Below are 14891 nucleotides of genomic sequence, written 5' to 3'. Positions count from 1 at the left end.
TTTTATTTTATTTTATTTTAATTTTATTTTTTCCACTTTCAGAACCTTGTTTGCAGTGCAGAACGCTAGCATCGAATTATCTGATCTAAACAGCAGTAAAAATTTCCATGCCATAGTTTTACTTTTCTGCTTTTTCTCATTTGGGTCTCTAGGCTATAGTGCAAAATTAAAAGCAAACAAACCAACAAAACTCCAACACTGAGAAATTGGTCTAACCACTAGGAAAAAAAAAACAGAGACTGAACTATTCCCTGCCTCCATCTGAGGTCGCTCACGAACAAGATGGTCCAAAGCTACTTGTTTGCTACAGTTCTCACGAAGCACTGCTGGCTGGCCCTTGCGTAGCTACGACTTCAGTCTCCAGTGCCCCGTCAGCAATAACTCCTTTCTTTAGCACTGTCACCTCAACACGACATTTTTATTTAGTTTCCTAAATTTCTGAAACTGCTAGGATGAAGGCATTTGTTTGCTTTTGTAACCGGGCCATGTAATGTCATGCGATTCTTTATACATCCATATTCTCCTAAGAAATATGGTAAGAAATGTGCCTTAGATTGCACCCAGGAACTGGGAAAATGCCAAATCTACTTTCAGTGACGAACTTGTAACACATTTCACTCTTTGACCTTTGGGCATAATATGAGAACAAGAGTAATCAAGGCAGTATTAAAAAACACAGCTGTAGGTAATACAAAGTGCATTTCCTGCATATAATACAACTATAACTTTAAGAAACTAAAGGCACAAGCTAACTAAATATGTATTACATACTAGAAATGCACAGTTCAAGGTAATTCTAATAGCTTCAAATATTGGTTTATAATGGATATTTAAAGCCGTTTGAAAATGATACCTCATTAGTGGATTGCAAAAAAGTGTAATTGCTTAAAATATAAGTAAAATAGACTCTAATATTGACATCTTGGATCAGTGATAAAATACATCATCACGTTTATGAATGCACTCTCTATATACAATTCATAAATTATTCTTCCATTGATTAAAAGCATATTAGAGGCTCAAGGATTTGAAGGTCCATTTTTAGGCTGGTGTGGAGGTATTCAAATTCTCCGTGATTGTATGGAAAATCACAGAAATCAGAGCTGCCAGACCTGGATGTTGTCAGCTCCCAGTTCTGTACATTAGTTAATGATGAGCCTGATCGAAACGTGTAGGCGCAGATTTTGGTCCACGATTCCCCCTGGCTGGGGAGCAGAGGGTGGTTTTAGGGGCCGGGCTCTCGCCCAGCCGGATCCTGCACCCCCAAAGCTGTGCTGGCTCCCGGGGGAGCGGAAGGAGTCTGGCGAGAGACGCTGACGGTGTGAGGCTGAGACCCGAGTCCGAACCCCCGGGGGCTTCAGGTCTCAGGTGCCAGTTCAGGCTCATCTCTAACTTTGGTACAGTCTGCTCCACTTGCCCAAAAACAAGGGAAAAAAGAAAACCGGAAAGCAAGGAAGAAAGACAAAGAAAGCACTTTGTTGGCTTCAGTAAATACGAGCAGAAATTGTTTCAATATATTTGCTATGTCTGTTTTGAAAGAAATGTGCAATAATGTCACTGTTACGGATACACAGGCTCTATAACAAGACTTCTAGCTCCCTCTGAAAGTCAGGAAAGGAAATCTGCTTACCTGTCCCCCTCCCCGTGTGCCCGCCCTCCCTTCCCGATAATCAGGTCTTTTAAAAATGACAAGCTGAAAGAAAGATCACCTACTCCGCTACGAAATAACTGTGCCAGCAGCGCATGATACCTTGGGAAATAAAAATTGCTGCCCATGCAATATAATGCTTTTCTATGTGCTCTAGATATTGAGCTGAAAAGTGAAGAGTCATCCCCAAAATGTTCTACGTTTATCAACATATTTACTATCCACACTTAGGTTCATCAACTCCCAACCCACCAATTGTCTTCAGACTTGAAAAAATGAGTAATACAACAGGATTATTAATTTGAGATGGAAAGGACCGCGATGCCTAAACCCAACAACGCTGCAACTTCTGAACGATCTGTGAAAAGACGAGTCCCGGCCCAACGACTACAGGTGGGACTGATCCTGCACGGCTTGTTGTGACTGCACCGTGTGGGCTCTCCCAGCTGGGTAACGAGGGCTTGTCCCAAAAGCACTGAGCTAAAGCCCAGCCTGGAGCACACTGATGTCGGTGGGAAGACTCCTGTTGCGTGCAGCGCTCGCCAAAGCCCTTCTTTGGCCACCTCTGATGCCTGGCTGAAGCCCGGCGGTGCGGTGCCACCCCGCACCCCTCCGCCAGGAAGACGGGCAGCTCTAGGTGTGCTGCCGGACTCCAGCATAGCCCAGTGCCGAGCGAAACCTCGGGAGAGAGGCCCCCACGTACAAAAGCAGACGCAACATGGCGTTCATCACTGCGCGGCTGAAAGGTGGCTACGGCCGAGCGAAGCCCAAGGCCATACGGGCCAGCCTTTCCGCACCGCATCCGATACGAGTCGGTCTGCCCAGGTAAGAAAATCCCTTGGATCACAGCTGTGAGGAGTGACACGTGCGGGGTGGGTGAGCGACTACGAAGTTTCCACACGCAGTCTGGTTTCTGTACGCAATCCCTTGAACTTACGGGAGATCTCCCCGGGGTAAAAACTACCCAGGAAACACGGGTTGCAGGATCAGGCTCTGTAACCTTTTAAACAACTGGTGAATTATTAAATCAACAACAACAAAAGAGTCGTGTTTCTTTAGGAGGAGGCAGAGCACGCTGCGCTCTCCCCCACCCCGCAGGGATGCGCGGTGTCACCCCGGGCACCTCGCGCGCAGGTCGCGCCGCTCAGCTCTCAGGACTCTGCTTCTGAAATTTTTGAATACGTGCCACACAAGAACTAAAAATTGTCACTGTCATCTCTCAAAGAGTTAAACGAACAATATTAAAATACCATCTTCTGTCACATTTAAAGGCAGTTGGATATGTTTTTTCCTCTATGTTTATATATACAGAGTTCTGATCTAGAAAAACCAATACAATAAACCGTTTTACGTTTAAAAACAGGCAGTCTTTGGTGACGCAAAGGCAGAGATTTTCTTTGTTACCTTCTGCCTATTTCACTCTGTCTCATAAAGTGAATATTATTGGCACTGTCAGAAAGTTCGAGATACTGCTCCACAGATAAAACAAAATATCCATCGTAGCCTTGTACCCGCCCAGTGCTTAAAAGCTGCTGTTTCTCTCCATCTGTCCATGCCCTAATACCTTCTTCCCCTTCCTGCAGCCGCCTCTGCTCCTTAGTCCAGGCCTGAGCCACGGCTCTCTGCCTGGCTATCTCTAAGACATGGTTCTTTTCTTCTTCCACCGTTGTTCCATAGCGAACGTTAAAGCACAGCGCGCCGTGCTGGAGCTGGATGTCAGCAAAGCGTCTAGTCCTCCCGTTGATCACAGAAGTCATTTGCGACACTGTGACGTTGACGCCATTCTCCAAGATGCGTCGCCCTCCGGTGTTGCCGATGAGGGCCAAATCTTCTTCCAAAGACCCCAGCTTGATGAAGTAATGTGTGTCTCGACCCTCTATGGTGAAATGCAGGTTCTCCAGATAGTGAGCGTTGTTGAGGATGGCAGCGATGCGCCGGCTGTCCTCATTAGCCACGCCTATAATGTCAGCTGTCACCATACCATCCTTTATAGCGAATTTGATGCCTTTTCCAAACACTGAAGGAACAGCTGCAAACCTCGGTTGCTTCACTCCCTCATAGCACTTGCCATCACTGTATCTGGGTGTCATAGGGAGTTGATCCAAGGATATAAAGTTTCGGAGTTGCTTTTGTAGCTCACACTGAATACCAAGGATAGTCTGGAAAATAAAATACCGATAAAGTTTGCAGGAGAGGCATCTTCAGTTCATGATAATGTCTCACAGACACTACTAATCTCTTAATTGCTTAGAATGGATCTTCAATTTGTTTGTAAAATACCGTGCACACCTACAGAGCCTGGGTACTCACACAGGCTGTCCAGTCACCTAAGATACTGCTTTCTGTCTCTTAGACTCTTTAGTTTCTAGAAAACAAATGGAAAACGTGTTTAACACAAATGCTATTTTCGTATTTATTCTTTCTTTTTTGTTCTTCCTCCCCTCTTCAAACTGTTACTCTAATGGCTTTCAACTTTTTCAAGTTTTCAACTTTTAAGCGTGGGGAAAGCTGAACTCAAAGCTGTACTCTCTCACACGATCCCACACTTAGTCTGTGTGTCTAATTGTGACTTCTGTAAAATAGCAATAACAGTTTTTGTAGCCCATTCTTTAAGGAAAGCAGGCTGTGAAGGTCTTAAGACACTAGAACAACAGTAACCACGCAAGTACGTTGGATCGGTAGATCCTGCTCCCCATTGAGGCTAAAAAACCCCCACTCCAACCATCTACTTGCCTTCTAACACTATACCTATCACTACCCTTTCTCTGTGTCCTTGTAGTAGCTTATTTGGTATCTCAGTGGCGATTTTACATGGACGTGCTCCTATACCTGGAACGAGCTTTGACCTTCCAGCCCTCTGCACTTTGAACAGTCATTTGTGCATGGGAAAAGAAGCGTGTTAAATGCTATTAACGTGAACTGACAGCATTTTATACTTCCTTTTCCTGACTACATCAGAGGAATGGCATCTTTTCTCTCTCATCTTTGCAAAAACCTATTTGTTAAGATATGCTCGTATGGTCAAATGCAACACATGAACACCTGCTCAGAGTATCGGTAATTGGTCCTGTTGCAGTTACATTGACTGCTAGACCCTGATAGCTGCTGCATGGCTCCTCTTTACTGAAAATAAGCCCTGGAGCAAGGTTGAGTTTTACAGATACCCCTAGAAATCCATAGCAACGTTTCTGTTTTCCCGCAATAATTATACAGAGGTGCAGTCTAGTAAAGCTTGTTTATAACCTCGGTGATTTTGCATCTCTTGTGGCATCTTTGCTAACAAAGATGAAAATCTGTGGTTTTAATTTTTTATTCCCACGTAATTTTTGGTAGCTTTTTCAATTTTCAAACACCTTTATCCTTTTGCCTATCCTGCCCCTCAAATTTGGATGGTTTCTCTGCAAACAGCTGCAATGTTTCTTCACTGTGTTCCTGAAAGCTTCTCCTTAAAACTCTCCTCTGCTCTGATACCTGTATATAATGTGACAACATTAAAGTTCCTAGCATTGTTAGACTATTTGCCTTGCCTATTATGTTGAAAGATACAGCCACATTGTTTCCTCGGTCTCCAACATTTTCTAATCAAATTCCTTAATTTAGTATTAGAAGCAGCTGAACAGGGTTTTTGCTAACCTTTCCAGGATCCCACTCGTGAGTTTTTGTTTGAAGCTGTAGAAGTTCGTATGTTGTCTCCAAAGCTTCTATCTCTGGTTTTGGGAATCCAGGCAGTACGTTGTGCAGCTGGAAACCAAACAGCTCTAGCCAACTTCCAATGTCTACAAAACAAGAAAAGGACGTTGGCAATAAGGCAGGTAAAACCTAAAAAAAAAGTGAGGGTAGTCTGCAGAAATCCCAGCTACGCAGAAATAATGATTTCACATCAATTCATGTTTTCAGTGCTGGTTACAGCATTTATTGTAGCAAACCAACTATTCGATTACAAAGCATAGCTATGCTCAAATCAATAGCGTACCTTCTATCTATTTATAATGGAAATAATTCAAATTAAGCTGCTTCCATTCTTCCCCTAATTTTAGCACTTAGAAAAGCAGCAGAAACTACTATTAATTATTTTCTTGGTTACCATAAAGGCTATAGAAAACAGATCAAGCTCAGTAAGATGATAGCTATTAAAGAAATGACTTTAATATGTGTAAGATTAGAGCCAAATAGTAACTTTGGATGTACGCAAAAGATTTCCGGAGCCTTGAATCCACACCAGAATTTGATCAAAAGTTGTATTTTCGTGAGAAACATGTTACTTTTACCTGTGGTATACTTAGTGACATCTTGGATTCTGCCAACTGGGTAATTATTTTCAAATGAGTAGAGATTAAATGGTTGTGGGACAGTATTCAGGTGTTTCCATATATGATGATTTGGTGTCGTCCACCGCCCAGCAATGACATCATAGTCCCGCTGACCCAGATGAACTAATTTAGTAAGAGAATCATAGAGCCCTCCATGAAAACCAATGATAACCTGGAAATCTGGATTAGTGTCCTGGTAGATCTCTCCATATGGAGTGTACAAAATTTCTTTTATGACTTGGCCCCGACTGCTAAATACAGCTAGAGGTGTTCCAGTGTTATCACAAGCAACGTAATATTCTTCTCCGCTGCTTAGTTCCATTGCAATGAGATGACCTTGAAGATCATAATATAGGGATGTTATTTCCAAGCTAGTATGATTGTACAAGTGAGTAACTCTTATTGGGTTGGAGAGATCAGCATAGAAGAACTGTAGGTGCTGTCCTAGGCTTGATTTGCTTGCAACTCGTCTTCCAAGACCATCATAGCAGTATTGCACAGTCCAGCCAGACACTTTGTTGTACGCTTTGTTCAGCAGACCGTTAGAGTTATACTCAAAGATCTCATTGCCTCTTTGCCTGAGAAAACCATCTTCGTCCATTTTATATTGAATTTCTCCAAGTCTGGTAATGCGATCTCTCAGATCGTATCTCAGAGGAGTGAGGCGCGCACTGTTTCCATGGCTCAGCAAGTTGATGTTGCCATTAAGGTCATAGCTGTAGCGCCACTGGGTTTTATCATTCACAGACACAGTCTGAAGTTGACCATCAGCGTCATATTCATAAAAATATCTTGTTATGTTGGCATCTACACCTACGCGTATATCACAGATCACCATACGACCCATATTATCATACTGGATGGTCATCCAGTAAGCGATAGACTTGAGAATTTCATATTGTACTTCAATCACCTGGCCATTAGCACTAAAAATTTTGGTATGTTTCATCACAGTGGTGGTTATAACTTGGTTTAAATCATAATTAATTACACTGAATTTCCCAAATTGTTCAGTCCTGCCAGAGACATCGACGTAACGGTACAGATCTATGGGAAGAGGCGTCTCGTTTATCATGGCCTGCATGCTCGTGACACGGAAGTTGTTATAGCTGTAGTCAAATCTGGCGTTTACAAGCCCTTCTTCACTAAACCTGAAGATTTGGCGACCAATAAGCGGACCTGTCCAAAACAAATAGGGGAAAGAGGAAAAGCAAGAAAAATAATGAATTATGTCCACAGTATACTTATTCTACAGATCTAGCACAGACAAACAATGAACTCAAATATACCCTTGAGCCTTATTGCTACTTAACTGTCTCAGAGAGTACCATTAACTAAGAATACGTTAGATTATTCTCTCGCAAGCCTTTATTAATGCTTGCTCTACCAAATATTTATATTTTATTAGCATTTGTTTAAATGAATCCTATTTTATTCATAATTATGATTTCTATTTAGTTACAAGATAATTCTAAACTGAATTTATTTTACATGGTGATTTCCTTTCTCATATAAACAGTCCTTTTGAATTTATGTTATATTATGGTATAAGCAGGGAAACTTGAAAATACAAACAATAAAACAACTTGATTTAGTAGTTAGTAAATATCCATACAGTGGAATAAAACCAATCCAACATTATAAGAGCTATTCCATACCAAGCAATAAAAAGAAAACTGTATTCCAAATGGGACAGCTATAAATGCCTATGGACACAGACATAGACACATACAGCAGACATATTTTCTATTGAAACGTAAAACATAACAACCCATAGCCATAAAAATAAAGGAATTTCATGCCAGGTATGCACAGGATCAGGGCCAAAACTTTAGCAAAGTAGTCACGTTTACACAAACCTGTCTGCCTGTATCTGATGGTACAGATGAACCCGTCATGCATTAAATGTATTGTTTTGATAACCCCAGAAGATTCCTCGTAGGTGAACGTGACTTGTGTAGTATCATAAAGAATCTCGGAAAGTCGGGATTGTTTGGTGTATTTGTAAAGGACTCTGCGTCCCGTCCCAGGATATAATGTTTGCAGAAGCCGACCGTCTCTGGTGACGTCCTGGATGAAAGCCGCACTGCTGTCCGGAGGGGTATAGATGTTGCGGTAGTACCCGACGGACAGCATGGTTTGCAAGGCGTGGCGCACCATGCTCGGCATGGTGACCGACAGCAGGTAGTCGGACTGGTCGTACTCAAAGATGTAGCGGCGCTGGCTGTGCAACAGGAGCATCACGGACTGCAATCAAACAGGAATGGCAGTGTAAGCGGCTGATCAAGCAAATGATTATTCATCTAGCGAGCGCCTGAAGGTTAAGGAAATGCCGAAACAACCACCCGCTCTTGTAGTTCGCTCTCGCTGCGTACAATTCCAAGTGAAGCTTTCAGCTCCAGGAGACCTGGCCAGCAAGGTGGTACAAAACAGGAGGAGAATAATAATAAGGACCTCCAAACTGGAAGGCAGATGTGGCGCTCAGTAGCGTTTCAGCCTCATGCTGACTTGCTATGTTGCTTGGAAATATTTAGGTCATCCTCCCAGGAAGCAAAACCAGAGGGAACCTCTTCCTCACACACAGGCAGAGCATCTGCACCAGCAGATGTTTCTAGAGGAGGTGGGAAGGGGAAACTTTCAATGGTGTGTACAAGGTGTTTAGCTTTCACTGGCACTCTGCATATCTCTGTCGCACACCCACCCCCTTCTCTGTATGTCTTCTATTAAATGCACGTTGCCCCAGAGGTCACAGTATCTCCATGCTTACAGATGGATGAAAACAGTCTGCAGGTTCTTCGGCGTGACTACTTTTATCTGTTTTTTAATGTTTACAAAGAATGTAATTTCTACACAGGTACTTGATATGTGCCCTGTGTTGGTGAATTGGGGCTGGTCAATGAAATCTGTTTGTTTGTTTGGCAGATCAATGTGCAAGCACGGCAGACTCTTTTTGGTGCAAATTTGACGCTGGGTTCTGTAAACCTTTTCAGCAGTCATGTGCAAAGTCACACTGTCACAGACTACAAGCCCGCTGGTGAAACAAGCATAACGAAAGCACAGAGTAAAAATGTGAAGGGGAACTTTGTAGCCTTCCCCCAGCTCCAGTAAGTGGCTGGGCTGGAGCGGAGCGCTGCGCATCCTTGCCGCGCTGTGGGAGCCGAGACGGAGCGCTGACACTGCACAGTTCCGCTCCCAGCCCAAACCTACCAGGCACATAAGCGAATTTGTCAGGCTTCTGTAGGATTGAGACATCATGCAACACAAAGTCTTACGAAGAACAGTGTGACTGCTTTTTTATAGAGCATGGGGGAAAGGAATCAGAAAAAAAGGCTTTTTTTCCCCTCTGAGCTCAAAAATCTTCTCTGGGAAGAAAACACCGAGAGCTCAGCCCTGCAATGCGTTAAGTAACATTGGCCCAGAGCCACCTTGCTCTGACAAATAACCCAAGTGCTTATTCAAAGGACCAAAGGTAGGCGAAGCCTTGGCCATCCTCTCTGCACGCCCGGCCCCCCGCCCTCCCAAGATGTATTTCTTCCTGCCCTTGGTGAAAGACATCTGTCCCCTCTACACAAGCCAGAGAGCATCGACATATGCCGCTCGCAAGTCACCCTCCGCCAACGGGTGACGACAGACCTCTACACCGAGCTTTTTCGGATCGCCTTACTGCTGGTCTGCCGAGCGTTTCTGACACGCCCAGCGTTTATTTTGTTTTCACCTTCAGTCAAGAGTCCCCAGTCTGCAGTAAACCACCGGCTGAACTCTCTCCTCGCACTGATGTGACGCCTCTCTCTCTATACTGCTCCTGGGCCAGTTTTTAAGCTGTCTGCCATTGACAGAGGATGAATAACAAGATCAGAAACATCTCTAATGTAACTTTAGTGTCCCCGTGTGCCATTTTTACAGTACTTTGTGGCTTTTCGACTTTTGTCCAGGATAGTAAAAGGATAGACAGTACAAAGGTTGGAGACTTCGTATCCTCTCTGGCCTATTAGAGGCTACCATAAAGAGAAAAAAAATTAATTCCCAATTCATCCTAATAATATTACAATAGATTTTTCAACTCTTTGCACAAATTGGGTTCTAATTGTTTTAAAGGATTTCAGAGCTCATAAAACATCCAAAAAGCTGTCATTTTACAAAAGCAACCAGAGCCTGGTCAACCACGTAATGATTGATGCCGCGTCGTATATTGAGACAAACAGCCAGTGGCAATTACTGGGAGCTCCACTGGGAATACACGGAAATGCTGAGCATCACCACTAGATGTCATTTCTGTCCAACATACACACGCAACTGCTCATCTCTTTTGTCTGGTGGTAAACGGCAGGAGTTTGGAAGCAAGCTTGGAGTATTCAGGGGATTTTATAACACCATTAACTAATTGAGGGAAGTGACCAAAACAGGAAGAACTGAATCTCATCAGTAAAAATCATTTACAGTGCTATGATCATGGTGCTTTTTAAAACCGAAATTATTGGAGCTAATTTTGGAAGGGGTAGACATTTTTGAACATGTACAATTAACTCATCAAGTGCTAAAAATGAAGAATCAAATAACTATGAATTGGAAGCAAACTATATAATTGATTTTTTGATAAAAGGAATCATTGGGCCTTATGAGGTTTCAGACAACCTTTAGCAATAATTACATAATTAACACGACGAGTTAGTGACTTTAATGGAGCCACAAAATGATATTTCAATGTCTAATTTTGACAATGAATTCATCTTTCTTTGGCACAAGGAAGAAACAGTGATTGAAGTACATTAAATAGCTGGGAGATCATGTCCACGGTGTATATGACTTTCAATAATTTTAATGACAAGTTATAGCATAACCCAAGCCTGCTGCTACCTGAACCAGTAAGCTTTTGCCATTTGCTTCAATAAGATCAGGATTTGGCCACTTGTGTAGCATTCCAGAATAACAGTTTTAAGTGATATGACTTTATTTATAAGCTCATCATAAACTAAGACCAGACAAAGTGGTTTGGAAAGATAAGAAGCATACATCTTTCCAAAATTACAGCCCGTTAGGCTCAAAGAAAAAAAAAAAGATTTCTCCAAAAGGCACATCGCCTAAATATTTGAAAGCTGTACTAAATGCCTGTTTACGTGCAATTTGCAGAAGTGCATACAGACAAAAGAAGCCCTGACAAATTTATCTGAACCAAACTTCTGAAGCTTCTAGGGTTTGTCAATCTTTTTAACTCGTGTGAGAACCATATACCGCATTGCAGACAAGGAAGGAATCACATTTTTATGCACTCTTCAGTATAAATTGTTTTTTACTCTGGGTTAGGTTTAAGTTTTTTGAGGATCAAGCTTAAGTACATTCAAAATAAGTACAACAAAGTCTATCTTAAAACTACACGTTTGACTTTTTAATATATAAATAACTTCAAAGTCATTGGAATTCCTGCGTGTAATACCCCCTATCAGTTCTACCTCACCCGCCCCCTCCTGGCCTTTCCCTGTGGTTAACAGGTTCAGAGAAAATGTTCTGCAAACTTTAACAAGAAAAGTTTAAAAGGACGCTATTATTTGAATACAATTTCACACTAAACTCTGAAAACTTTAAAATACGGATTGGCTTTTTGGTTTTGAGAGACAAGACCAAATGAGATGCTTCTACAGATGAAGGAGATGCTGTTCTTCCTTAGTCTGTACAACACTTATTCCCCCATTTTGTGACCATTACCTATAGACATAAATGAAAATTACAATACTCAGGCAATTTAGACATGAAGTCACTATAAAAGCAGAGCACTAACTCATGTCATATTAATTTCTGCCCCCCCGCAAATGGCCCTCATAAATACTGAAGCAATCTGTCTCCTCACAGGATCAATCCCTTTTTTACAGCGCAGCACTGAATGGGTACAAGCTTGTACTCAACTGGCTCATAATTTTGGCTAAAAAGAACTGTGTTTGTGGGGAGAAAAAAGTTCCCTTTCAGTGACTGTTATATTTTTGACTATGTTATACAGAGTAGCAACAGATTTTTCAACAGTGAGAGTGCCCTTTGTTCACTTGAACTTAGACTGAGACCAAGAAGTCATTTTCACCTATTAATTAAACAAATCTGAGGTGCTGATAACTTTCTTCACAACTAACCTATGCCAGGTTTGAACAGGTCACATGTAGGTCTAAGCATGTCCAGACACATTTTTATCTAGTTATGTAATTTTAGGCATTTTCTGTTTAAGAAGTCTTAAACACTCTTGCAAGAGGTAGCATTATAACATAGTTCAGAATATAGTATCTAGATCAAAACAAATATTTTTGCTTTGGTACAACAATCCGCATTTTAAATGACTTACCTTTTCTAAATACGTGTAACTCCATATTTTACCATCTGCCCATGTTCTGGAAATGATGTTCCCACTTGGATCATACTCCATTTTCTCAGTCCAGGTTCCTCTTTGGATATAGGTGACTAATCCAGAATGTGAATAAGTGATATTGACCTCATTGTACTTGCTGATGGGTGACCATAAAATTGGGCGTCCTGTCTGGTCATACATAATCCGAAGAGTGAATTTTCGATGATCATCATAAATCTTTCCTGTTCTGGTTACATGATCGAAATCAATGGAGAGCAGGTTTCTGTTGTGGGCCTAAACACAAAGATACAGTACGGTAAGAAAACAATGCGTCTTACAGACAACACGAACACTTCTGTGTCAGCTGGAATAAAAATATGCAATGGTTCAACATTAGGATGGAGAATTCAGGCCTTATTAAAGACAAGAAAATAGACAAATATCCAGATGAGAAACAGGAGGACCAAGAAACAAAATACCGCTTGCATTCAGTGTTATTATACTTTGTAATTACAGGATGCTTCCTATTTCCATGTGCTAAAGCCTCACCTCTGCTCTCATCTTTTCCTAAGTTTTCTTCTTTCTTCCTTCTTCTCAACTTTCATCTCTCTGTGGATGGACTTTTTGATTCCAGCCAAAGATGTGCAGATAAGCCCACAAATTAAGAAAGGCACCCTACGCCGCATCCTCTCTCCGAAGCTCCGTTAATGTTGACAGGTCAGCTACTGCTCTGGGATAGCCCACGCCAGGCTGCGTACGGATGCCACGAAGGGAAGAGCTGTGCCGGCAGCTCCCGAGGAGCCTGCTCACCAGCATCCTCATCCCTCTTCACAAAACCAGCCCGCTCCCAGAGCTCGTGAAAGCCAGCAGCAGCGGTGCCTGGTGCCAGCCGCATTCCTTGTTGCAGCTCTCTCACCACATTCAGGACCTGCAACACTTGTTAAACTCGCTGTGTCCGACAGACTAACAGAGCGACTGTGCTACGATCTCTTAACATTCATGGTCCAACAGGAAAAGGCAGAGGGGCAGCCCAATTTTCAGTTTGACATCAAGTTCAAAGCCGAGCCAGATTCATAAAGACAAAATATATTTATCCAGTGCTTTCATGGTCTTCCTCCTTACGTCAGTCACCGGGCAATCACTATTAAACTCCATTTAAATCAGAGATATATAACGTAGGGAACCGTAAGACATTGTTCATGGACTCATCTTTTTCAGATCAATGCTCAACGCGCTCATTGTATTAATCTACTGCATTTTATCTAATCATTTGTATTAATCTATTCCAATTAATAAATTCCTTACAGCAGAGGTGATGTCAGTGCAGGTGCTAGCTCAGGGCACAGCGCCGTGCTCGCTCCTCACCTGGACCCGGAGGCAGAGCCGTTAAGTAAATGGTTAAGCATAATAACTCGAGCTGGGATCATATGGTGGTAGTGATTAGAAAGAACATTTTTTCCCTTGCCCCTTTCTGTTTTTAGATACAAAATAATTTGAAAATCTAGAAGCTGGTGTTCTTTCTTCGACTACCATTCCTGGGGTTTTATACACACACACGTCTAGTTTTAATAGTGTTAATTTACAATAGCTGTAAAATACCTACATACCCCCGTAGACTGCTGTAACTATTATGATTTATGCTCTAATGATAGTTAAGGAGCCCAAGTAAAATGTGATGCTTAGTTCAACTATATTTGCTTGTTTACAGTCTGATGGATTAAGTTTATAATAATATATATCTTTGCAAACTTCTTGCAATTTCTGAAAACAAACCCTCTTGGTGGTAAAATAACTGAAAAGCAAGCAGGGGATATACCCTAGCTCATCCTCATTTACTGTCTATGTACATATTTGATGTTCTTATTACTATTATTATTATTATTACTGCAGTTAGGAGAAAGGAAAGTCTTGAATACAAATTGCTTGTAATCTAAATTTCAGGGATGATACAAAAAATAAGAATGAAAACCAGAGGCAGAATTAGCAGCGAAGTGGACAGCAGCAGTATTTGAAAGCTTACAGAGTTAAAATAAGGTTTGGGTGGATGCCATTACTTCCCTTATATGCCACATTTAACGTCTCGTTTGTTTACTTTCTTGTATTAGATTTAAGTTAAATTTAACACCCTTCTCAAGGCAAGAGAGGATGACACATGGGCAGCAGGTCTCATTTCAACATTGTCACTGAAGATGTGATTGCAAATTCCGCTGGATTCTTAAAAACGACTTCTCCAACGTGCACATAATGTAGTAAGGAGCCCTGTGCGAGGCTGGAGCTCGTGCGTTCTGTTACAAGCCAGGGAAAAACGGTTTCTGAAAGCAATGCCAGGTCAGAATTTCAGCTGATGAAAACAGGGTGAAAATTCAGGTGACTTCAATAACAATGTCAGTGCATAAAAGGATATATTTATTATATATTTTTAAACATCCGTTGACTCTACTTCCTTTAGTTTTATAGCTAGAAATTTTGCGGCGTGAAAATGTGCGCACATAAATGTGTGCTTCTCTTGACTTTCATTCTCAAACCTAAACTGTCTACAACGTGTAAATCAGATGAGATGACTGTATTAGTTCCTTCTCTGTGTTTTGATTTGAGTCAGTGTAAACAG

General features: G+C 41.8%; 1 protein-coding gene across 1 annotated transcript in view; it reads right to left on the bottom strand.

Annotated features, from left to right (window-relative positions):
- Window positions 1-2854: 2854 nt before the first annotated feature.
- Window positions 2855-14891, bottom strand: part of TENM1 (teneurin transmembrane protein 1) — a gene marked incomplete at its 5' end in the record, with an annotated part of 66247 nt that continues 54210 nt past the window's right edge. The window contains 5 exons of the mRNA XM_010290255.1: window positions 2855-3807; window positions 5282-5424; window positions 5917-7137; window positions 7818-8205; window positions 12281-12577. Of these exons, the coding sequence (XP_010288557.1) occupies window positions 3049-3807; window positions 5282-5424; window positions 5917-7137; window positions 7818-8205; window positions 12281-12577 (2808 nt within the window). The remainder of the gene's footprint in view (window positions 3808-5281; window positions 5425-5916; window positions 7138-7817; window positions 8206-12280; window positions 12578-14891) is intronic.

The sequence above is a fragment of the Phaethon lepturus genome, unplaced genomic scaffold, assembly GCF_000687285.1.
Source record: "Phaethon lepturus isolate BGI_N335 unplaced genomic scaffold, ASM68728v1 scaffold48320, whole genome shotgun sequence".
NCBI lineage: Eukaryota > Metazoa > Chordata > Aves > Phaethontiformes > Phaethontidae > Phaethon > Phaethon lepturus.
This window is presented reverse-complemented; position numbering and strand designations above follow the sequence as displayed.